The 24,372-nt window shown below is 41.4% G+C and overlaps 1 protein-coding gene across 2 annotated transcripts in view; it reads left to right on the top strand.

Moving 5' to 3' along the window:
* Positions 1-24,372, top strand: part of MAPKAPK3 (MAPK activated protein kinase 3) — a 128,675-nt gene that overhangs the window by 89,728 nt on the left and 14,575 nt on the right. For both annotated transcript variants that reach the window (XM_086755789.1, XM_086755788.1), the window contains exon 3: positions 24,231-24,370. In XM_086755789.1, coding sequence (XP_086611915.1) covers positions 24,231-24,370 — 140 coding nt within the window. The remainder of the gene's footprint in view (positions 1-24,230; positions 24,371-24,372) is intronic.

The following is a 24,372-nucleotide window of genomic DNA, read 5'->3' as shown; positions in this document are numbered from 1 at the left end:
AGATATGGTTTAAATTCAATTTCTGGATGCCTATTAATGACTTTTAAAGACTAAGCTTTGTATCTGCAACTTTGAATAGACTTGCAACCCGCTTTTGATAGCTGTTTTTATTCTTAGTGTTTATTTCTGTCACTTTCTTAACAAGTATCTAGCTCTGCATTGGAGCTTGTGGTGCACAAGTCATTCTTACAAAGGGCAAAATCTCTGGAAGACTGTGTCTTGTCTACTGGAATTAGGTGTTTTGCCCGGTTTATCAGATTTAGTTAGGTGGTTTTTCAGTTGATTTTCTTTATGTTTGGAAAGCTGCAAAGTAGCATCTCACAGAATTTCCAGCACCAGAGTGCAGGGAAGCAGACTGACAAAGTGAGAGTGGTGGATGAGGAAAGGTCAATCAATTTAGAAACAGTCTCCGTTCTGGTGGATTGGTATCAAGTGGAATTTTCCTCCAGTCTCTCAGCTCTGTAATAGCTTTTTCCTGTTGCTGAGATGCTGTGATTAAAGGCCTCTTGAGGGCGGAGGGAGTGTGAGAGTGACTTTAGTTCCAGTTACATTTCAGAAATCCTGATTGCCAGGCACGCCTCTGTTTTGGCAGGTGAGTGTGACTGCCTTGACTTGGGCTGGGGCTATATGCCTGTCACTGTTGAAAAATGGGATATGACACTCAAGATCTACAAAAACTAATCTTTTACTGCAGTAGGGAGGAGGAGAAAACAGCCATGTACATTATTGATAAAAGACTTTATACAAGAGCAGTTAATTCTGAGTCTTTCCCACCTCTCTGCCGTCTGAATCACTGTTGTGGAGGTGTGAGGAGGGTGAATGACTGCAATGTTGTGTGTTTGTGCACAAAAGCCAAGTCTCACAGGGGAAATATGGAGAAAGTTCTCACAAGTGTTGGTTCAATAAAACATCCGACACAGCAATAATTTTTTGTTAAATCAAAATACCCCAGACTTGTTCTTGTTATCTGTGACAGTCTTGATTTTTGGCAGTATGAGCTAATAACTATGTAGGACTGTTTACATTAAAAACTAAAGCAGGAGTTTGTCTGCATCCTACAAGCAAAGGAGCACGTTTTGCAGAAGGAGAATGGTTTGAGCTTGGAGCCTGGGTAGAGTCAGTTTGAGAAAGGGCTGTGTGGCAGTCCTCTGAGGATAGGATGGGAAAGCATTCGTGACACTGCTGAATGTGCAGTTTCTCACATGTCCGCTTTCCCATCTGTCCCAAGCATCAAAGGTCGTGAGGAGATTGGTGTTCTCTGTTTTAGTTTATGTAAACCTTCTTAACTCGAACATCTGAGCCCGTTCTGTGTGCTATGACTTTGTATTGTGTGCTGAACAACCATTTTCTAGTGCAAGTCGTGTTTCCAGATATGATTTCTCCGTCTCTGCTTCTTGAGGATGCTCTGACCCGGCAGACCAAAATGGTCATTTCTGTTTTTTGAAATGAATCTACTGACCTGCATTTGGGCAAGTTAAAGTAGGGGTACGTATTGTTAACATCACTGCTAGTCACCAACTTGCCGTGTGCACAACACACCACCTACATCACTGAGGAACATTGCACTGTTTTAGATTAAAAATGAATAAAACTAATGTGTTCCATCTTAACTTGGTTTCCTGCTGCGTAGGGGATTACCGGTAGACAACTGCATGTCATTATTCCCTGCTTTATGTCCACAAGATCATTACATGCTTATTCTCTTTGGTTGAGATTAGCACTGTTAATATATTATTCATATGAATCAAGGTTCTCTTTTATGATTGCTTATTACCCAGAGGTTCCTCACTTTCTCTGAAGGACGATATCTTTCAAAGCTCCTAGTACATGGGGGGGGGTTTTATAAAAGAGTTTGTCAGAGTGGAGGTCCCTCAATTTCAACTACTTAACCTGAAATGATTCAAAAGAGGAATGACTTTCTAGTGTGGTGACCCTACTGAGAAATCGCAACTCAACGGGCTGCGTTGAGTTGTCTTAAGCTGTCTGTTCAAGCCTTCAAATAATACTTAAACTTTAATTAAAGAATAAATGAACTTTAAGAAGATAATTTACACTTTTCTTACCACATTAAATCTGCAAATTATTCATCTAAATACCTTTGGACTGTAGTCAGTCTTTAGATTCCTATGCACGTTTTGCTGCATGATCATACATGGCTGATGTTTTTGCACTTCACGTTGCATCTACATAGAGTGATTGATGTCTCTGCTACAAAACTCTTGGGGATTTTCTTGTTTACTATTTGCTTTTTAAAAATGGGTTAATTAAATTTATAAAGCATTTTCCTAAACAACTACATAGAATGCTATTCAGATTCTGAGCTGTGTGTTAGTGTGTATTGATCGCTAATTACTGCCACTGAGACATCAAGGGCGATGATCTCTTCCAGTTCAGTATGACTGATTGCCATTAATGGTTTGTAGCTGACTGCTAGTTTTGTAGGGAATATTTCTAGGGAGCCCAAAATCAGTACGCTGACATCCTCCTCCATGCTTGGGAGAACTTCATCTGCAAATACGCGGGGTTTTGTGCTTTCAGTCAGTTTTTTCCACACTTTTAAACTTTTTTCTTCTGTGTAATCAGGGCAGAATTTGATTCCCTTTTCTTCCACCCCCACCTTTTTCTGCTATTCATTCTCTGGAAGAATTACATTTTAACTGCTAAATGTCAGTAAATGTCAATTTTTCCTTCCACCCCAAAACTTCCATTTTATTATTAAATATTATATGAGGGGAAAGTAATCTAAAAGACATCATGCTTTGCAATTTTTTTCCTTTTTCTTCTCTCAGATCCATTTAGCATTCAATAAATAGAAACTGTCCTTCCAAAGATTAAATTTGCTGTTAATCTTTTTCCAAACTACTAAATTTGGAGTTTTCAGTATCTAATTTTTAATTTAATACGGCATATATTGAAGAAGGAAAAAAGTAAAATTGCTTTAAAAATAAAGCAAATATTTGCACTTGAACTTTTCCTGAGGCCAGGTAGAAGTGTATTATCTCTCTGCTCTGCTTTTTCTTTACAGTTGATATGCTCCCCAATTAGTTAGTTTTTAACAGTTCCTAATTTTATTTTTCTTTTACTAATTATATAGAAATATAAGCTCTGGTATATTATTTGCGTATTTCCTGTTTTCTGAAATCATAGAGCTTGTTAGCTCAAAATAAAATACATTGTTTTGCTCTTTTTGCAAGCTTGTGTGAGAACATGAGAGCCAAAATTTATATTATTTAGAAAAAGGGGAACAAATAAATATTAATTACTGGGAACTGTAGCCCACTAGAGGCTTGTTAGCAACCAGAAATATACAACAAAATCAAACTTGTAGGATGAGTAACTAAAACAAAAATGTTAGATTCCTTTCTGCCTTTTTTCTGAAAAGTCTGTTGGAGCTTGGCTTGAATTAGGAATTTAGTTTTGGCCTTATATTTGTTTTCTCACTGGCTGTGAAAATAGAAGTCAGTAAGCATTGCCATTTTCAGGAAATACTCAGGCTTCCATGCATAATATAAATCAAGTATATAGAAAAAAGCGATCCTAAAATAGATGGCATGCTACTCTGCAGTTCAACAGAACTGTACTGCATTTGTGCTCCTGGTGACTGTACAGTAACCTAAGTTTCTGTGATTTAACACCGGGCCTGTAGGTCTGTATTCCAATTTCAACACTTATTTTCCTGTCTATCCAAACAAGATTATGATTTACATCTTAAAATCTGCCACATGTGTGTGGGGAAAAATTTGGATATATGAGGATTTTAGTCAGCTGAATAGACCAAAGTTTACCTAGTTATTTTGTTTCATTTGAGTTCTCCTATGGGTGACTTGGAGGAGCTATGAGGCATGTTCACCGAGGACTTCTACTGTTTGGCCAAAGTATTTTTTTACATGCAATTGTTACTTTTACATGCAATTTTAAGAGGCTTGGAGAGCAGTGCCCCCTGTGTCCGCTTCCCAGTAAGGCAGTATTACCAGTATGTGTGTTACACTGCACAGCATGGCTGCGTACCTACAGAGCTGTTTTGGGGTAAATAGCACATTCACTGCCCCAGAGTGACTCCCCATAAAGGACAGGCTTTGACTACACAAGAACAAGAGAGTATTCTGGGATGTGTGTATCTGTTCTTCCAATGCACATGCTCTCCACTCATCTGAGTTTTCCTTAATATGTAGTCAGATAAGTGTTTCAGGATGGCATTTCCCTTACCACCTCCCACCTGGTTTCTCTAGTGAGATGATCCAGGTACAAGGGTGAGAGCAGGTACGTTGATGAGGATGATATGGGATCATGACCTCACAGATGATAAGGATGTGCCCAACTCAATCTCTTAGCATGAGGGCTGTAACCTGAAACTGAATACAGGTATCAGAGATTGTGGTCTCCTGTAACCTGAAGTTACAGCATCTCATTCTGTGCTAGCCGTAACAATTTATATAGTGTCTGTAGCTAGCTGATAGAAAACATGAGCCAACTGTTAGCACTGCCTTCCAGGGAGCTTGGCTGCTCCAAGAGCTGCTTCTACACGTTTTACATCAGCCTGCTTCCCCTTTCTTGCTGGGGCTGTTAAATTGGGGTCTCTCTGCTGGAACAAGGGACGTGAGTATTATAAAATGTCTAGCACAGAATTGGCCAAATACTCTCAGACTTCTTTAGCTTGACTACGTTTATTTAAAATTCTCTTCTATTCTTAAAATGTAATTTGTTATTAATTGCCCTACAAGTAAGGAAGCATGAAATAAGTATCTTCTGACTTCACCCATTTTATTGTGTTTGAAATGGGAGAATAGGAGGCAGCAAATTACTTATCCACAGACTTTGTATGACAAAGAAATAAGGCAGGCAAATGATCTTCTGCTGCCCAGTAAAACTGAGGAAAATGAAAACAACTAATAAGCATACTGGTATTGAAAGACATGGAGATAATAAACATTGCTGAAAGAGGACAGTAATCAGATAAAAGAGCCTAAGAATTATTGGTTTTATGGTTTTAATTAAAATAAACTAAAATCAGAGTGGTAGAAAATTACCTATTTCTTAAAAAGCAATTTAGTGGCACAATTTTTTCAGATGTAACAGTGAAATAGAGATAGTGTCTAGTTTTGATCATTGAATTGAGCTGGCATTAATAAAGCTAGAAAGTCTTTTACTCAAGTCTTTAGTTCTTTACTACACCCAGTTTTCCTAGAAAGATGAGGCTGAATTTGAACGAAGCAAATGATGAAGTTACAGTAAAAGATGCTGAGGATTGTCCTCTGTTTTTGTAAATGATTTTGAAGCAGAAGGAAAAGGTACAGAATAATAACAGTAAATTAATCAATACAAGTTACGAAATGAGGACAAAGTGGAAGACATGTAGCTCTCCAGAACATGGCAGAAATAGGCAGAAGTAAAGTACTGAGAATGATGCAGAGTGATACTTGAGTATGAGTTTCTGGGGATTAGTTAACAACGGCACAGCAGCATATAAAAAGTTAAAGAACTTTCTGTGCAGCTGCAGTTGGAGACCCTCAGTTATATTTGGTGCATCAGAGTTCATTTGATTCGCTACAATAGTGCTGATGTTGGAACTACTTAATGTGTGGATGGAACAACCATCTGCACACTGCAGATTTCAGCCTTAAGAGACAGATACTGCCTATCTAGAAAGACAGGGAAACATCAGCTATCTGAGTTGTTCCAAGAGTAGATCGTTCTGGATAATGGGTGTTTGCAAGGGTGAGCAGTGATGAAAGCTGAATATATATGGTTTGAAGACAACATCAGGAAAAGGCATCTCAGATAAAATACAGATTACTTTTCTGATATAATTAGCTACTCAGGCAGTATCAGAGTTAATTGCGGAAAGAAACAGAAATAACTGCCAACGTCATTGTCCTTGGTTAGGCAAAATATCTGTTCAGTTAAAAGAGCTGTTTATCTTGGTGAAGACATCAGGACTGTGACTAATGTGATAAATCTCATGTAAAAAGAAAAAAATACATGTCAGGGAAAATGGTGATATTGTGATACCAATGCTATGAGTGCTCTTACTAGGGAACTCAACTGTGCCCCTGGCAAGATGCAGAATTGCCTGGACAAAACACTTACCTGTAGGCAGAGCTCATGGCGTAGCTTCCTGGTGGGATTGCCCTGATCTACATGGTCTCTCTCATCTTAATATTCTGACACACCTGAAGGATGGCGTTTCCTATGCTGAACAGAAATAGTTTTGCAAGAGTTGTTTTGGCAGAAATTTTTCAACCATTTGACTAGAGGAAAAAATTGTTTTGCCTACATAAAAACAAATTAACTTCCTAGAGGTTTTCCTCTTACTTGGATTTGAAGTTTATTGAAGGGTGAATTTTGTTCTAGGAGTATCTTGCTCTGTCACCCTTAAAATAATACCAAGTTCTGCCAAATTCCAAATCTTTAATAGTCAGTAAAGAGGTGTTCAGTTTTAATAGTTGACTTTCTCAAAGGTACATTTGCACTGGGCATCCCGCAGACTACAACGGAGCATGTATTTTCCAGGGACTGAATCCCTGTACTTCTGAAATCTATCCTGGCTCTGGACACAGGTACTAAGAGAAGCAATCTCTAGTCTGGCCTCTGACTCTCCCACTGTCTCCAAAAGCACAGGCATCTGCTGGGAACTGGCAGATAGAATGAGGAGCAGAGAAACTGGGGCCTGGAGGTGGTAGAGAATGAGATTTGCTGAGGAGGCGTTGCTGAAGGAGCAGCTGGGACAGGCTGGATTCAGAGACTGGAGCAAGTAGGATGACGGATGTAGTAGGAGTCCCAACAGAGAGGCAGAGACAGGGAGCTGAGGGGTGGAGAATGGGGAGGAGGAAGAAAAGTAGTTGGAGTCTGGGGTTCTGAGATAGAGGAATAGACCACAGGAACCAAGGATGAGCTGACTGAGTAGGGGCTTTGGTACTAGTTTCAAGGGGTGAGAAAAGAGCTTGTTGAGTGATGAGGCTTGGTGGGAGAGGATGGTGGGATTAAAACAAGGGGTCAGAGGTGGAGATGGGACCACCAGGAGCATTGTTTGTTGGGATTTTTTTGCAGAAAATAAATAGAAAGCTGCCTAGTATAGTGCTCACTCCTCCCAGCAGGATTGCATCCCAAAATCTTCTAGTTTCCTGGTTTATCTCCAGTCATCAAGTAGCTGTAAAACTCATTGGCATAAAATGTTTTACACCCTCTTGTTTATCTACAGTTGTTATATGCTATGTTATTGTCATTAGCTACTTCTTTAGCTAACTGGCAGAGGTTTGTGCAGTAGATACGTGAGCTTTAGTCCTGCGGATAAGTCATGAGGGATATCAGTATGAAGATGCATAAGGGGATTTGTTACTTTCAGCATTGCTTAAAAAAAAACAAAACAAAACACTACAGCACAAAAGCTAGACAATCTCTCACATGCACACAAAACTCCTTCCTAAAGTAGCAGTTTTGGGTTGGGAAACTGAGCATTCAGATATAATAAATGTCAGGATCTCTGCTGTGCATATACTTTGACTGTCTTGCACTGTGTGTTTTCTACCAGACTTCAGCTTTTTTCTATGCGCAGATGAAATTACTGGATTGTTAAATGATTGGTTTCAATAGCTGGTTTCATCGTCATTGTTCAACATATGGATAAGGCTTCTTTAATTCAGGTTATTCTAGACCTACTCTGGAACCAAATTTTTTCAGTTCCTCCTGGTTGTGCTTTGTGGTGTTTTTGCTATAGTGCCTGGATCCCTATTATTTTCACAACATTGCTTTAAGGTAAGTTTGTGTTGTCCATACTTCACATATGGGGAGCCAAAAAATAGAGCAGACTTCTAAGAGTAAAACTATACCCTGAATTTTGAGAGCTCCTTTTGAAATATCTGGGATGAGGGTGGCTTGTTTTTTGGACATCCTTCCACCTTAACTCAAGCCAAGCTTTTTTGACCCAAGCTCTGTTACAGCTGGGAGCACCCAGGACTTCTGCAAAGGAGACTGCAGTTCAGGCTTGTAACGAAAGAGGTATAGGTAATTAATGACTACCTCTTCGGCTCAGTTGACTTCCTAAGCACTGCGTAAGACATCAGAAAGGGGCAAGAGCAGAATCCAGAGTTTTGAGAATAGCATTCAGCTGTGGTAACCACAAGACCTTTTTTTCTGTTACACTTTTCAATTTCTATGTAAAATGAAGAGGAGATAGGAGAGGCTCCAGATAGCAGTTCCGGTCACTCTGCATCCTGACTTGCATCCCGATCAGGTTCAGGTTGTGCTCTAACTGTTGTAAGGATGAAGCTGAAGAGGGGAGAATAGTCTATAATAATACTGCGTTTAATACATACATACAAAGGGAGCAGTATTCAGGTTACTCAAGCACCTTAATCCTGGAATTCAGTAATGTTAGAAGGTCTAAAAGGACAATTTTAGTCATATTATGAAATCTATATTTTGGTTTTGTTAATTATCACAGAGACTTGTTAATAACAAGAACAAGATGGTTCTTTTTTCATCTGCAACATTTAATTTATTACATATTTATTGAGGGGGTATTAAATGGTTCAGAGAAAACAATTTAGACAAACAACAGAAAGATGAAATTGCTAAGTTATGCTGTATGCACGGAGCTTGTATTATCAGGTTTTATTACAGCCTCTGTCATCTTTGTGCCAAAAGCACCACGTTGCAGTAAAACATGAGGAAAGTAACATCCAGAGACAGTTTTTGTCCCAGAAGTCTGTGACCTAGAAAAGGGACTGAGATTCCTGAGTCCAGTCTCTTAATGGCAAGAGTATAGCCTCTTAACCATGCCATAGCAGTTCAAACAGGCAACACGTGTATGCAGATTGTTCTGGTGTGATCCATGGTGTGATCTTCCAGGCACTTTCAAGGGCCATGAGCTGCAGAAAACTTTCAGTCCATGCAACACGTAAAGACTGTTCACACAACAGCTCTCCATAAACACTTCTCAAATTCAGCTGCTGGTAGGGTTATTTTTACTTCTACTATCAATCACTTCCAATAAAGTGTCACTATTCTTCCTCTCTTTTACTGAAGCCTTTTCAGTGAAAACTGCACCCTAGGCATTGACTGCTTTACTGCTAATTTTTATTTCTGGTCAGGAATATGCAAAGAAGATGATTCAGCTTTCATTTCTTTTTCTTAATTTTGTTTTACAAAATTTACCTCATTTCCATAGACTAGATCAGAACTTCAGTTGTTTGAACTGCCATGCAGTTTCTTTTACAGGCGCTTCTAGTTGTGTGTAGCAGTTAGAACAAGCACTACAAATGGTCCTGGTGGGAAAATAAGCTATACAGGCCGTGTTTTCCCTTTTAATTTTTACTGGCATGGCTTTGACAGCTTAGCTACGTAAAAGAATATTAATATATCTGAAAAATCCAAACATCTCTTGCAGCCCTGCGTGTTCAGAGCAGGGAAGAGAGTCCATATTAGGGTATTGTGGGGGAGACGGGAGGCTCGACAAGGGCCAGGACAGAGGGAGGGAAGACACAGGCTTGTGCATGTGATGTCTGCTTTCTTTCATGTGTTAGACTGGTAGGACTGCCACAGTGAGCTGCTGTGCTAACTTTACCAAAGAAGAAAAACTTGGAAATAGGATGTCTGAGCTAAAGGTACAATAAATAATAAACACGCACTGAACACAATAGATTATTGATAATAGGGAAATCTACGGCAACAGTATTTACAGGCTAACAGCATGGAGATCGGCAAAGATAGGACGAGGAATGTGACTATTGCCTGGGCATCCTGAATTTTGGGACAGGCAACAACAAATGTTTTCTGAAATGTTTGCGTAGTCAAAGGAGATTATGTTATCAAATGTGGCCTAGATGAAATCTGGGCTGAGGAGTACTGCAAGAAGCTACAACACTATAGAGTATTTATAATCTATAAATCTGTAATCTTTAAATTTGATAGTATCTTTGCAGAATGAAACCTTTAAAGTTCACCTCTGAAGTGCCAGAGAGCACTGCTGGACCCTGAGATTTAAGTATCTTTCTCTCTTTGGCTTCTGCCAGGTATTTGTTGGATTTCATACCTTTTGCAAGATATGTCAGACAACTGGGTGGCTGTATGGATGAGAGAACAAAGCTGTCGCGTGTATTGCAAAATGGCCTGCAGGGTTGTCAAGGGGAGCAGAGCCCAAAGGGGGACAGCATTTATTTACAAGCTTTCAAAGACATGTAGGCTGTGTAGCTTGAAAAGTTGCAATCAGACCTTCTTTGGGCACACCGAGAGGTGGGATTATGGGTTGTGGCTGAATGTCACCATTTCAAGTTCCCAGACAGGCTTCTAAAGGAGCATGGTTGCTTGCTTCATTTGAGGCACATTCTTGGATTGGTTTTCTTTTAGTTTAGCCTCCCTAAATAATTGAAATCTGAAGCTGTATGCTTTATGACATTTCATCAGACTTGTGGCTGAGCATGCGTATGTCTTGAGCTATACTGAACCTGTCAGTAAGGTTGGTTTCTTTTTTTCTTTGGTGCTATTGTGGTGTAGCCAGAATTGGGGTCATGAAAAACATGTGCTTACTCATTTAAGTAAGCATCCAGACTTCAGTTCTATTTCTGCAGCCAAGCCTTATTCCATCTTTCTCAAAAGGAAAGAAAATTTTTTTTCTGATATGGAGGCTGAAATGCCCTTTATTAGGAATTGCCTTGGTAAGCGTGTTGCAGAGTTATGAAAAAGCTTCACTTTCATATTCCAAGTCCTCAGTTCTTGTAGTCTTTTTGTTTAAGGCTCACAGGGATAAATGGGCGAAACTGGCACACATATTTATGTAGCAGTCCTTTGGAAAACGTGCAATAATATTTTTCCAGTAGTGCTTGCTATGTAAGTGTATGTTCTAGAAACTAAATGCAGTTATCACATGGCATCCTGCAGACACCCTGTGAGAGTCCTGGTGTGCAGCTCTCTGGTTCTGCCAGCATTCATTAAACTTGTCTCAGGGCTCTCTTGTTTTCTCAGGCTCTCTTCTGAATCCCCCTCATGCTGCGTGTAGTGAGCGCATGTACCCTCGAGGAGATTTTCTTGCTAAGGCTTATCTTTTCCTTTCTTTTGTGAGAATTGTTTTTAGAAATATCTCCCTTAAAACTGAACAGGAAATGGTATTTTGACTGCATGAAAACTTTATCAAACACAAAAATTTGTATTCCCCACATTTAGAAATGCCCAGGAACTTTAAAAACTCCTAATGAGAAGTCAGAATAGCCATACATAGACAGTGGTTCCCACTCAGCTGGGATCCGAGAAATTCAGGGCTGCGTCCCTACTTTGCTAACTTGTGTTTCAGTAGTGGAAACTGGGGACATAGCACACTGTAGAGAAGCAAAGAGTTCTCTGTAAGAGCTGTAAGGACTCAGGTAGTGAAGTGGAAGACCGTGGTCTAATTCAGGCAGAGCAAGGATCTGGAAGTGGATTTCTGCAGCCAGATGAAATAGGCAAATCAGCTGTTGATTATCTGGTATGCAAATACAGGGTCACTTGGTGTTTTTGAATGGTGGTTCTTTCCAGAACCTAAGAGTACTTTTGTACCAATCTGTTTTGTATTTTCATGTGGAAACTTTTAGTTAAGACTAAAATAGTTCTAATCTTGCAGTTGGAGATACAGCTAGTGATGGATAATTATGAATTCTGACAGAGCACCTCCCATGTTCAAAATATCACAGCTTCTTAGTTTAGAACAGTCAACTGCTAAGAAGAAACTGAGACTTCAGGAGCTTTAAGGTTTAATGCATTACGGTTTGAAAAATGTCTCCAGATTCTGCAGTAGTTAGTATCATCATTTAGTATTAAGAAGTATTTTGAAAGTGATCGCACTTGACCTGGTTGAGCTTTTACTGCATAGTTATATGATGAGAACAATACATCACTGTCTTGATGTTCTTTCACCAGATTTTCAGGGATTTTCTTTCTTCATCCAAAACAGAGCAAAGATTGTCAAGAAACTTGTGGTGGTAGGGGTGTTGGGGTGCCCTTTGGAGCTGGTCTCTTGCTGGTTGTGAGCAGCCCTTTTAGCTCCCGTTGGTAACTAATGCGGGGCAGGAGGGTCACAAATGTGCCTGTGAATTTGGACAAATAACTCCTTCCTTCATCTTCTGACACGTGATTATCAAATGGTGAATTCAAACCAAGAGGTGGCTTCTAAAGGTTTTCGAAGTGGCCACTGCCTGGAAAAGTGGTATGTGGCCATATATATAAATAAATACACAAGCATTTCTGGTGATAGGAGAAGGATTAACCCATGAAAGTTGAAATTATCATGACCTGCAAATCTTGGACAAAATCCTGCATATTAAGCAGGTGTCATCCAGGTATTACGGAGTGCTGCATGATGTTCAAAATCTGCAAATTTCCTTTGCCTTTCCTGTCTCCACTTGGAGACTCCAGTCGGATTTGTCTTCCTGACTGATGGGAAGAGCATCATGGCTGAGTGCCTTCTCCCCTTGCCACTGCCTGCTGTGAAGTGTTGAATCGGCACTGTTGAGAGACCAGCAGCTGCACGGCTCAGACAATCTGTTTCTTTGTTAACATGGCTTTAGTGCGGGGATGTTTTCCTGATTCCCTGATGTGTCACGTCTAGGAGAATGATACCGGATGACACATTGCTTCTGTGAAATCATCACCTCAGAAGTCATTAACACTTTTGTGGGGCAGCTGTTTCCACAGTACTAGCGTTAGTTGGAATCAGGCAGGTGACTTTAGGCCAGAAAGATCTTCCGAGTCCCTTTTGTCCATTGCTCCAGCTTTCTCACTGCCTCCTCCCCCTTCCTCATGCCCAGACTTCTCTCTTTCAGACACACTGACTTGTGGAAATGAGCCAGAGTTGCAGGGAGAGCAGGGGAAAGGACAGTGTCTTAAGAGAGGGAAACAGATGTATGTTTCGGCTCGGAAAGATGAAAAGGATTGAAATTCCTGGAATGATTTTTGTTCAGCAGTGCTTTTGCTACATCTGATTTATTCTGACCCCTGTGCAGTCCTCAGCATGGTGCTACTTTAGCCGAGACATCAAAACATTAGACTTGAAATATTCTTGGGATCATCCTCCTCTTCCTTTTGCATGTGTAGTCATGAGGCAGCCAACGCAACGCAGGAGTGGAGAGGAAATCTATTCAGGAATGTGAAGGAAATGTTCGTGATTTTGGCAAAAAAAAAACACCACCCTTCCATTTGAACTGCTCTGTTCTGCCTTTGTGCTATCTGACTGCTTTCTGTCATCTGGTTGCAGGGAATGTGAAGCAGTTCTCTCTACCATCTGTCAAAGAAAGGGAACGTGGATGCTGGGGAGGGAGCCCTCTGCTCCCACCTCTCGCTCCACTTCCCCTTGTATAGGGAAAATCTTTAGGGGGAGGCTAGATGGCTAAAAATGGAAATAAAGTGGGCAGCAAAATGGAAAGATGTTTCCTGCCCTCTGGAGCTTAGGGGAAACAAAGTCTTCTTGCCCAGAGTAGCTGGGAGCAGTGACTCGCTGGGGGCTAGCAGAAGTTCTCAGCTGTTTGAAGGAGAGCCCCCAGGGGTTTGGTGCTCGACCAGGCAGGATGAGAGTGGATGGGCTGGGCAAATAACTGTGTAGGTTTGGATGAAGAAGGGGAGATGTGGCTCAGGAGGGGTCTAGATTAGAAGGATGGGCATTTATGTGGCATGGGGATCTTCCTTAAAGGCAGCTTGCATGATGTTTGGATGAAGGTTTCTGAAAGAAACTGGGAAGGACTATTAGGCTGTGTATGAACTGGCAGATCCCAGTTGTGTTTTAGGAAATGTGTGTTTTCCAGCATCCTGGATGTTAAAGAGCACTTAATCAAGTAGTGAGTGCTGTAAGGCATTAGCTGCTCCAGGAGTGTGCTGTGGGGCTTGGGAGAAAAGTAATTGCCAGATTCTGATGCAGTTCTGACGAAGCAGAGCTGTAACCCTGGGTGGCTAAGCTAGTGCACCGAGCAAAATGAATCAATGAAAATTGCGACATAAATAACAGTTTTACTGCACTGTCACTTGCTTATGTTGACTCCATCTGTTGAATTCCCCCTTTCCCCTGTTTATTTCTTTTTTTTTTGTTTCCTATGTAATAGTTTACTTGGCTTTAGAATATATATTCAGACAAAATAGGCACAAGAAGTCTTGGGAGAGCAATTTACTTTCCTCTTAATGGCTTCCTTTGCATTTCTAGCCTCTGCTGAATGCTGCATTGTTTTGTTTCCACTCACAGTCACACCATTCTCTGTCATATCTTTGCTGTACACAATAAGCAGTTCCAGGGACCTTCATGCCTGATGGACCTTTAAACCATCAGCCACTGAGCTATCTACTGAGTTGTGATTTAGAAACAGATATAGATTTTTGCTTGAAAATGCCAACAGCAGAGCACAAACATGAGTGTGAAAACATATACAGGAGTGATTTGAAGCACTAAAGAAATCTGACAGACGTCGTTATTGTTTTAGGGCTTTGTTTTATTTTTGAAGACAAATCAAGTTCCCACAGGTGACAGCTTTCAGCAGCGAGTTTTTGACGTTACACTGGCCAGAGTGACTCCAGTTAGATTCCTAAGAACTGGGTGAAATCTCCGTATCTCTTCTGTGAGGAACGTGAGGTAGAGTTGCTGTCAATGTCACTGATGTCTGGGATTTGGCAAGTCTCCCCTTAAGGTAATGTTTAAAAGAAGTAGGAGAACCCTGTGGAATGGGAGAAGGAAGATTTGAGAGTTCTTTGTTTATTTCTGGTTCTCGTGTTTGGATGATTTAGAAATACTTGAGATAGATGGTGCAACAGAAAAGAGACACTGTTTGGCCTGGTAAGGTAATGTGACAGAAGGCACAAATGCGAGTGTAGGTAAAGGAAATGTGAAAGCAGAGGAAGAACAGCAATATATGAGAGAGAACTGGCCTGGGGTGGCGTATTGCCAAACTTTGCACGCATGGATGACAATCTGAAATTCATGTGGCAGGGGAGGAGGAGGCAGCTAAAAGGGAGTTCAGATGTGCAGGCAGTGGTATGACAGGATGGTATCTTCATTGTGAATTCTGCTGCCAAATGATGGGGCTGTAGAGTAGAACATAGCTGCAGTTGTGAGGGGAAGCTCATTAAGGTGTTAACTGTCAAAAAGCAGGGCTGGGGTGCAGAGCAGAGTGAAAACACAGATGCATGGAAAGTGCCTACAGCACGAGTCCAGCATGCACCCCAAAGAGCCTCTGTGTACTGGAGAAGGATTTCACATCCTTCCTGGGAGTTCTTGTGTGGTTTAATCTTCATGACTGTAGTCACACGTGCAAGAAATTTAGAAGGCAGCATGGAGCTACTGTTCTGTGTTGTTAATGAGATGAAACCAGTTGCTAATTTTTGCTCCTACCTTGGTCAGTATTACCACTTCTTTGTTAATTTTGATACCACTTATTAGCATGAAAATTAGGAAAGGGAACGTCAGACTTCTCAGTACTTCCTTTTTCTGGTCTGCACCTTCTGCCACATCCTGCTCCAACAAAGGTGTGCCATGCCTCTCTGATCTTGGTATCATTGTCCAGCTTTTCTAAACAGCTGTACAGATGAGGTTCATGGCAGTGAGCACTGACATGAGCATTAAGCACTCTGAATAACATCTATCGTGTTTGCCCTTTCCCCTTCTTAATGTAGAAAATGTGTGTAGAGTGCAGTGGCTATTTCTACTAGAGTAATTAGGTATATTGGGTTTTTTTGTGGTTTGCTTTTTTTTTTTAAGAAAAACAAAAGTGTAAGACTATATAAACAAAAATGTCATATTACTGGGAGGAGGGTTGTTAGGGGTGGTTAAAATGGAATTAGCTACTGTGACTGTCAGTATTGGGAAGCGCGTGAGAGCGTCGCATCCTGGCAGACACATGTTCCATCCCAGTTTGTGACCATGAAAAGTGCTAGTACGGTTTTTGGAGGTATTGCTGCATCACAGTCACTGCACAGGAGAAAGGCAAAGGTAAGGGAATAAAACTGGCATTTAAAAAAAAAAGGAGAGTTTTTTGTGATGACCATAGTTCTTGTGGAAATCTATGTCTCAGTCCCAGATTGGCCCTCAAGACAGCTCTGATTCCTGTACAGGCAAGATGTATCCTCATTGTGGGAAATTTCGCTGTGGTAGCAAAACTGTTGGCTGTAGGTATGTCTCAAAGTTTTAAGTGATCTTTTGTATGCTTTGATTCAAGCAAATAAAGGTGTTGGACACCTAGAAGATCAAGATTATGGTCTTGAGTTTGTTTTAGTGTTCTGTGAGAGGCTAAAGTCAAAGCAGAGGGAAAGGTTGGACTCTGGATCTGAGGAGGTGCCACGGCATTTTGTACTGCTGGAATTTTCTTAAACAGCAAAGTTTCACAAGCAAGCTCTATTACTTTTGACCAGCCAAGGATTGAGATATATGAATTACTGAAGCCAAGTCACCCGAATCCTTGTTATCAGAATTTATGAACTCATAGCTGGCAGGAATGAAGTATTTGTTGAGGTTTTTTTTCCTCTTTTTTTCTTTTACTTTTCAAGGGCAAACCTCCTATCAGGCACTAGAGTGAAACTATAAAGTAAAAAGTGTCATAATTTTCAGCTGGGATTTTAGATTTCCTTTTTTTTTTTTTTTTTTTCAACTCAGAAATTTCAGGAGAGTAAGAATAGTGGTAGAGCAACAGATTATTTTATTTCAATCACAATCCCAATTTATTGTAGGTATTTATGCTGTTGATATTTTGGAAAATTCGGCATTATGCAGGTAAGGCGAGTATGCTATAGGCAGAGCAATGTTGGCACGTCAGGCGGAACATCCTGTGGTTTAGATGCCGCAGCTGCCAGATGTCCTGTGCTGTGTGCGTGCGGGCACTACGGTCAAAATCCTGCTCCAAGGAAGGAGATAGTGGTTCTGGTGGTGCAAAGCATTTCAGCACGGAGTGAAGCCATATCGAAGTCCTAGAGACCAAAGTTCAGACATTGAAACAGTGTGAACAAATCCTGTGCCTTGCCTATTTGTCCTGCATTTCTGCCTGTCCCTGGGGAAAGAGAAGGTTTTAAAATGAAGGGTGAAAGGACCTCTAGAGCACTTCCCGATTCTGTTTCATTTCAGGCGCTCATAATATGTGTATTAAAGAGTCAAGGAAAGAAAGGGTGTTTTGTAGCGTGTCTGATTTTCGGAAAGGGCTTTGCAGCAGGTCCCCCCAGATGCTGAGTAGTGACTGCTGGTATTGAATGCAGTCGTCGGTGCTGGCTAAACAGCAGAGGTTTGTGCTAGAAGTTGTCGTGAGTAGAAGGTAGAGAGGGGAGCTGATCTCTGGGCCTTCTTGTATAAACAAGCATTTGAAGATGATCTTGTCTGGCTGTTGGTGATTTATTTTCCTTTTAAAATACAGTTGCAGTATTTTGAATAAAACAGAAGCCACGTGTAGCTGGTTTGTGGCCTGTCACAACTGAATATCTATAACTGGAATCTTAAGGTGCCAATAAGAATTATTTTTCCATCTACACAGCAGAGCAAGCGCAGTATTAAAATGCAAAGTAATCTTATGGTTCTAGCAAAATGCCTAGCATGCTTTTCTATTTAAATCTATATACACCCCATAGTATTGAATGTACAGTCACATACTTTTGTCACTGCAGTTCAAATAGATTAATGTAATATTATCAAAGTATTTATCAGGACAGTAGCTCTTCTTCCTGGACATTTTTTTGCTCATTTTTTGTGCCTGCCATTTATGCTAACCCCGTGCATGCCAGGGGATACCTTTGAAGTGCGTACTGGCCTACTGCTTTGCCATTTCCGTTGTATTTACTGTATCTCCACTAGCATTTATGAACAAAGACAGCTGACCTTTGCAGAGTGAATGGCTAGATGCATGTGTAATTAGAGAATTAATAGTGCTATGTCTCATTTATTTACCTCAGGTTGTAGAGTCATAGTGAGTGCCTGGTGTTGATTTGAATACTGCTACAATAAATAAAATTCTGAACCACACCAAAGTTATTTTTGAGAAACCTAGTTGATTCACTGCAGGAGAGAGGCTTGGAGCAAAATAATATTTGTGTGATGTGTGCTCTCTGGGGATGGAGAAGCAGGAGTGCTTAGAGAGCTAAATTTTTCAGCAGATTTGCTGTACGTCCAGTGCGCAAACTCTTACAAAAAGAGCACACCTCTCTGTTAACCTGTTCTTTTTTACCTTTGTCCGTTCTACTCTTTCTCCTGTTTTCCCCTTAAAACCTGTGCTTAAGAAATTTGAAGCCTTGTGTGTCAGCAGGGAATTGGTTTCAGAGTGTGACTCTGACACCACATGCAAGCCGTCCTCTCCAAGTCCTCTTCATTCTCGCTTATGCTGGCAAGATACCAAAGATCTGTTGTAGCTTTTGCCATTTCAAGGGATAAGCTGAGCAGAGATTGGAAGACTGGAGAGAAGAGGTGAATAGAGAAGGGTCCCTCAGTGTGAACAGTAAAACCCTGATACTCAGTAGGTCAAGTGAAAGAATTAGATACGACAGGCAGGAGTGTTGCAAAACAGTGCTACTTGACTGCGCTCTATTATTAACCTGGAGAAGCCCACCTCTGGGCCTGGCTATCTACCTGAGCGTTGGAGGAGATGCCAGTTAATGCCAGCTGTGGTAGCAGCTTGGGCAGCTCTGCAGGAATTGGGATGACGATTTGTTTCAATGAAGCCTCCAAGCAGATTTAATTTCTAATAGCCTAAGCTGGATTTGAAATAAAAGCAGAAAAGTGGAAGATATATTAATGACCAACTACCCTGCCTACCCTGGTTTTATCCCTTCTCTATAGACTGATACTTCAGTACTAAATAATTTGAGCAGAAATTTGTTCTTTTTTTTTTATTTTAAGAAAAAATTCAATGCTTTCTTTGAGATTTGTGTGTGTGGATTTCCTTGCTTGCTGGGCTGCCATTGCAAAAAGACACATGCTTCCTGCTGCAGCTTGACTGACTGGCAGCGCTGATGCGTGAAGAAGAAAACCTTGATAATTTCAATTCCTTTAGCGTTCTAACACAAAGGATGGCTTTATCCCTTATGAAGTGATCTGGAAACAGATAAAGATTGTTAACATTGAATTAATAGATGTAGTGCAAATAATCAGGATGCAATAAAAGACAAAATGTCCAAAGCCATAGTGATAGCTCTTCCCCCCACCCCCTTCTTTTTGTAGCATAGGGGAGGGAGGAGATGAAAGGAACATTATCCAAGCCTCCTTTTGCCATCAACCCCTCCTGAATAAAGAATGACTGGAGGAGCTGCTCTGCAGCAAATGGTGTTAGTTTCTCTGCATCAGTGTGAATTTAGATTCCAAGGCTTATTTGTAGGATTCAGCATTTTTGCAACAGCTACATGCAAAAAGGAAAGAAAGCAAAAGAAGTTAGACATTTATCCACTTAGGCCTGAGCAGAGACTTTTTTTTTCCCCTAGCTAGAAAAATAAATAAAGTTACATTAAATGCCTATGTATCAGTATTATATGTTGGGGACCCGTAGGACTGAAAGTTTCTGCTGGTCTCATTTCTATTTTAATAATGGGAAGCTTTCTTGTAAGAAGAATAGTGTAGAGATTATAAAACTGATTGTCTGTTGAAGGAGAGTTCACATCCTGGAACTGGTGCAAGTAAGTAAAAGATGCTTGCAGTGTCAGATGCTGCTTTGATGTGGCACGTGCAGTAGATGAGAACTGAGTCTGTAACAGGTTTAATCCAAGCTCTGCAACTGTTTGGAACTAGGAGGAATTGCTGAAGTTTAAAATAAATGAAAAAGCCTATGTGGGAGTCTTAATTCCCTATGTAAGGAACAGATAGCAGGTGTAATGGTAGTCTGTGTACTCTGCTAGTGCATATGAAAGTCACAAAGAAGTCATTGCTTCCTGGCCTCAGCCTGTTTCGTACCTGTGCCCGTGGATATCCTCTCTCTCTGTCGTTACAGTTTCAGAGTCCAGAAAATCACTTGCTGCTCCCTGGAGTCCTTAGACGGCTATTTCCTGTATAGATCAGACCATTAAGGTATGAGGGTTCCTGCTATCCTTCCTTGCTTACACAACACCAAATCGATGCAAAAGCAATTAGAAGATACTCTATCGCTTTTTAGTCTCCATTTTTTTTTTTTTAATCAAGAAATTCTGCGCAGGGAAACATTACAAAGCACTGGCCTTCCAAGCTGCAATTTAGAATTTGTTTTGTTTTGCAGGCACTTGCTAACCTGAATTAGGCCATTACTGCAGAATTCAGAGCCTCTCTCCACTGCCAGGCCCTTCATTAGCAGGACACCCCAGAGTGTCTGCTGGCATCTGCCCTGTTGTTCCTCTGAAACAGGCAAGCACGCCCCATGGGGCAGCTCCCTTCCTTCTTCGGCTTTTTCAGATATCGAGAAGAGTTGCATGAATCACTAGGGGTTAGGGGTCTAGAGCTCTTGTACTTTCCTGCCTTTCATTGCCTCTGGTTTTGGTGATCTCCCTGTGAGTAACTGTTAATACTTGCTTCATCTGCTTCTTTTAGGCAGCGATTTGGTAGCACTAAGCTCCAGCAAAAATACAGTTCTCTACTGTGCAGCTCCTGTTCCAGACTGTGTTGCCTGACCGCATGCATGGGCATCCCCTCACTGTTGTGCAAAGGCCACTGTGTGTTGGATTTGGCTTCAAGAAAAAATGGGAGATGGAGCATGTTTCTGGAGTTTGTCTTGTTTTGAAGTTAGGTTGGTTCATGATCCTGCCCACGGCCCATCGTGACAAGCTGTGACTCAGCTGAACTGTGTGGGAATTCTAGGGGGATGACTGGGGGCTCCTTGAGCTGATACCTTGACAAAGCTGCTCTTTCCTCAAACCAGTGTGAACCAGCAGTGCTGGAAAACTTAGTTGAAACTCTAAGTTTGTTCACAACTACCCCTGCACTTTTGTAGGATGTCAAGAGAACCTAGTCACAGTCTTAGCAAAGCTATTGCAGCAATAGAAGCACAGTCTCTCTTCAGGCTCAGGAAGATGGCAGAATGTCCATTTATGGTTTTTTGCAAGTTTGTTAAATTTAACCATAGGGCTAGAATTACAGTCTGTGTTTCTAAACCATCACCTAAGTTTTGTAAAAATCGGTGCTTTCAACCCTGCCTGGCTTTCATTTTACAAGTGGCTGAGGCTCTAAGATGTCTTAAAAGGTATAGTTATGGCTTCCAGTTTTAGACATAAGGAAAATATTTAATTTATTTTTAAGGCTCAGAAGGAGAAATCCAAAGATTAACAGTTGGTTGATATATCAGATGTTGCTTGGTATGCGTATCTGCTCTTTATTTTTGCATTTCCTTTTCTCTGCTTCTCCAGGTGTTGTCTTGACATGCGTACATTCAAACTTAGCACTAAGGAGTATGTGACACTTGCTTGTAGGGTTGGAGAAAAGAAGCTGCAGCATCCTTGTGTGTATCAAAATGCCTTGCAAAAACTCTTAAAAGCGTGAGAATTCAGTTCTGTGAAACAATTTTCATAACTTGGTACAAACATGGAAAACATCATCTCTGCATACTGCAAGCACAAGATACACAGATTATAGTGCAGTTAACGTTAGTAAAGAGAATGGTTATGGCTAACTAGTAGTATGGGATAGGTGAGAAGGTTTTTGAAGCATCCTGCTCAGAAGTTACATTAATCTGGTAATATCTGAGCAGTAAACCCTGTAATGCTTTACTAAATGGCCTGCTTAGTCCTGGGGGTGTTTGGGCTTTATTGCTGCACATGTAATTTAACGAATTTTTAGGCAACAGCCCAAACTTGGAAGGGCAGAGGGGAAAATGCTGATAGACAGTCCTACTGAGCTAGAACACAGTGGCTGTGAAGGAAAAGCCGCTGAATGGGCTGATGGATGAAAGAAGTAAAGCAACTGCACTTGGACTCGCTAATGGGCTTTTTGTCAAGTTGGAGCCATCTCTTTCTTTGGGAAGTTATTTGTGTTGGAAATCAGGCCACAGCCAGGCTGGAGCAGGAAGGAAGAGGCGGATAGTTAGTGATCTCAAAAGGGTACGCTCTGGGTGCAGAATGACAGCTGTGGAAGAAGTAGGTTGGCTGCTAGGGCATTGAACTCTGCAAGAAAGCTTCTTCAGTTCCTTGCACCACTGAAAATCTGGTGTCATGCTGAAGCCTTTGGAGCAGAACTGAGGGAGCCTGGAGGGTGGTCACTGTGGTCAGGCTCACTGCCTGTTCAGCTAAGGAGCCAGCAGCCCTCCTGAGGCAGCTCATCCCCTCCTGCAACCTCTGTGCTTCACAAAAATGTACACTTGGCCGAGGAGTATTTGTCATCCTTTTCCTGTCCCCAGACTGGAAGAGAACCATCTTACCTTCTGTCCAGTGGTTCCCGAGCGCTTCCCCAGCATTTCATAAGCTGTTACAGGCCTTTCCTGCCATGTTAACTGTGTCTGCTTTGCCGAAAGGAGTGTTGAAGCAGCAAAGATGTGTAAGCTTTTTTTTTCCAGCAATGCAAATTGTCTGTATTGGAGTCAAGAAAGAAACAGAAATCTGCGACTTCCTACGACCTTTAAATCATGTGTTTCCCTGAACTGAGAGATGCCTGTGACACCATTTGTGCCTTGGCTTGGCAATTGGATGGAAAAGTAATCTCGTTATCCTGGGCTGATTCACAGATCTGTAATGGCAGGTTACATGTTTTCAGTAATTATCATGCAGTTGTGTTTTGGCTGGGACCTGATAGCAAACATGAGTGAGAAGAGCTTCAGTCTAAGCCTAATGGCGCAGCAATGATACTTCTTGTTTGCCTGTTTGAAAACAGTTCACCCACCGTTGTAGTCCTTCTCTAAGGCGAATAGGTCAGAGGTGATTGCTCGTTGATTGTTTTTTATTCTGTTTCAATGCATTTGACAATGCTTTATATGGCATCGGTTTGTTGCTGCTCCATCATCACAATGACTATTACTATGGGGCATAAAGTATCGAACTCAGGTCACAGCTGTATTGTGTAGGAACTGTATAAATGCACAGTAAAGAGAATGTCTCTGTCACAAAGTGTTAGTGGTGTCTAGAGAGATGAGGCAGAGAAGAAAAGGCATGATTCAGCAATGTGCCCCTGTTACACAAAAGCTCCGTTGCAGAGTCTGATACAGAGCAGTTCTTCAGATGGGAAGGGACAAATTTCTTGTGTATGAGATTGCAGGATCAGGAAAGATGAGCTCTTACCTCTCTTTGAGAGATTAGTGCCTTTAAAATAAACCAGAAATGTGACAAAGAAAGAAGTTCAAGCACCTAGATAGTTAAAGGTCCCTTTCTGACCCTGAAGGGGTCAGGAATTTGTGTAGATTGTCCTGGTTCTGGCTAGGACAGAGTTAATTTCCACCTGAGCTGGGAGAGGAGCTGGAGCTGGTGGCACCTGTGGCTGGGGACACAGCTGGGATAGGTTACTGGTTAGCCAGCAGCTGGGACAGGTTACCCAGATTGGCCCAAGGGCCATTCTGTCCCATGGGCCACCATGGAGGAGGTGGGGGCTGAGGGGAGGTTCCTTCTATCCAACTCCCCCACCAGTGAGCAGGGGGCTGAGGGGAGGTTCCTGCTATTCAGAAGGAAGCTGGGCATCAGGATCCACCATGAGCTATGATACTGTATGTTATGTGCTTAAGTATTTTCTGTTATTAGGATTTTTTTGTTTGTTTTCCATCTCTGTTTTTTTTTCTGCTGTTTTTATTTCAACCCATGAGTTTTGCCTTCTTTTCTTTACCAATTCTCCTCTCCATCCCACTGGAGAGTGGTGGGGAGTGAGTGAGAGACTGCGTAGCTTGGTCCTCAGCGGGGCTAAACTACAAGTATTTAAGAAACAAGTTCAGAGTCAGTGTGAAAGTCCTTATTGTTTTAAATCTCACTGAACTTTAAGGATTTTCTTTGCACCTAGAAGTCTCTTCTCCTAGCTGCTGAGGGGCAAGTGGGAGGGTTATTGTCCTTAGAGAGATTATCCTCTGTTTGCAAGTACTGCAAACAAGAACAAAAAAAAATTTGCTATTTCCCATCCAGAGTTGGGTGAGATAGCTATCTCCATTTCAGATTCAAAATCTCTTCTCACTGCTACTTGGAGTCCTTCTAGTTCCAAGGGACCAGTTGTTTCTGTATTCCTCAATCTAGGAAGCTGGACAGCTGAGAGATGGTGAAAGTCTTGGAATGGATTGGCATCCTTTGGCTGGAGAAAGTGCCTTTGCCGCCATCTTTGAGCTCAAATGCATGTAGATGCCAATTTAAAGCAGAGTGATGCTGGTTCACTGACAGTGCTCTCTCCTGTTTCTTTCCAGCTCCTGTATGACAACCCAAAAGCCCGTCAGGAAGTAGAGTATCATTGGCGAGCATCAGGGTGTCCCCACATCGTCCATGTCCTGGATGTTTATGAGAACGTACATCATGGAAAGAGATGTCTTCTCATTGTCATGGAATGGT

Source organism: Chlamydotis macqueenii, chromosome 10, assembly GCF_036417535.1.
Source record: "Chlamydotis macqueenii isolate bChlMac1 chromosome 10, bChlMac1.mat, whole genome shotgun sequence".
Classification (NCBI taxonomy): domain Eukaryota; kingdom Metazoa; phylum Chordata; class Aves; order Otidiformes; family Otididae; genus Chlamydotis; species Chlamydotis macqueenii.
The sequence above is the reverse complement of the archived record's forward strand: the minus strand, read 5'-3'. Positions and strand labels throughout refer to the sequence as shown.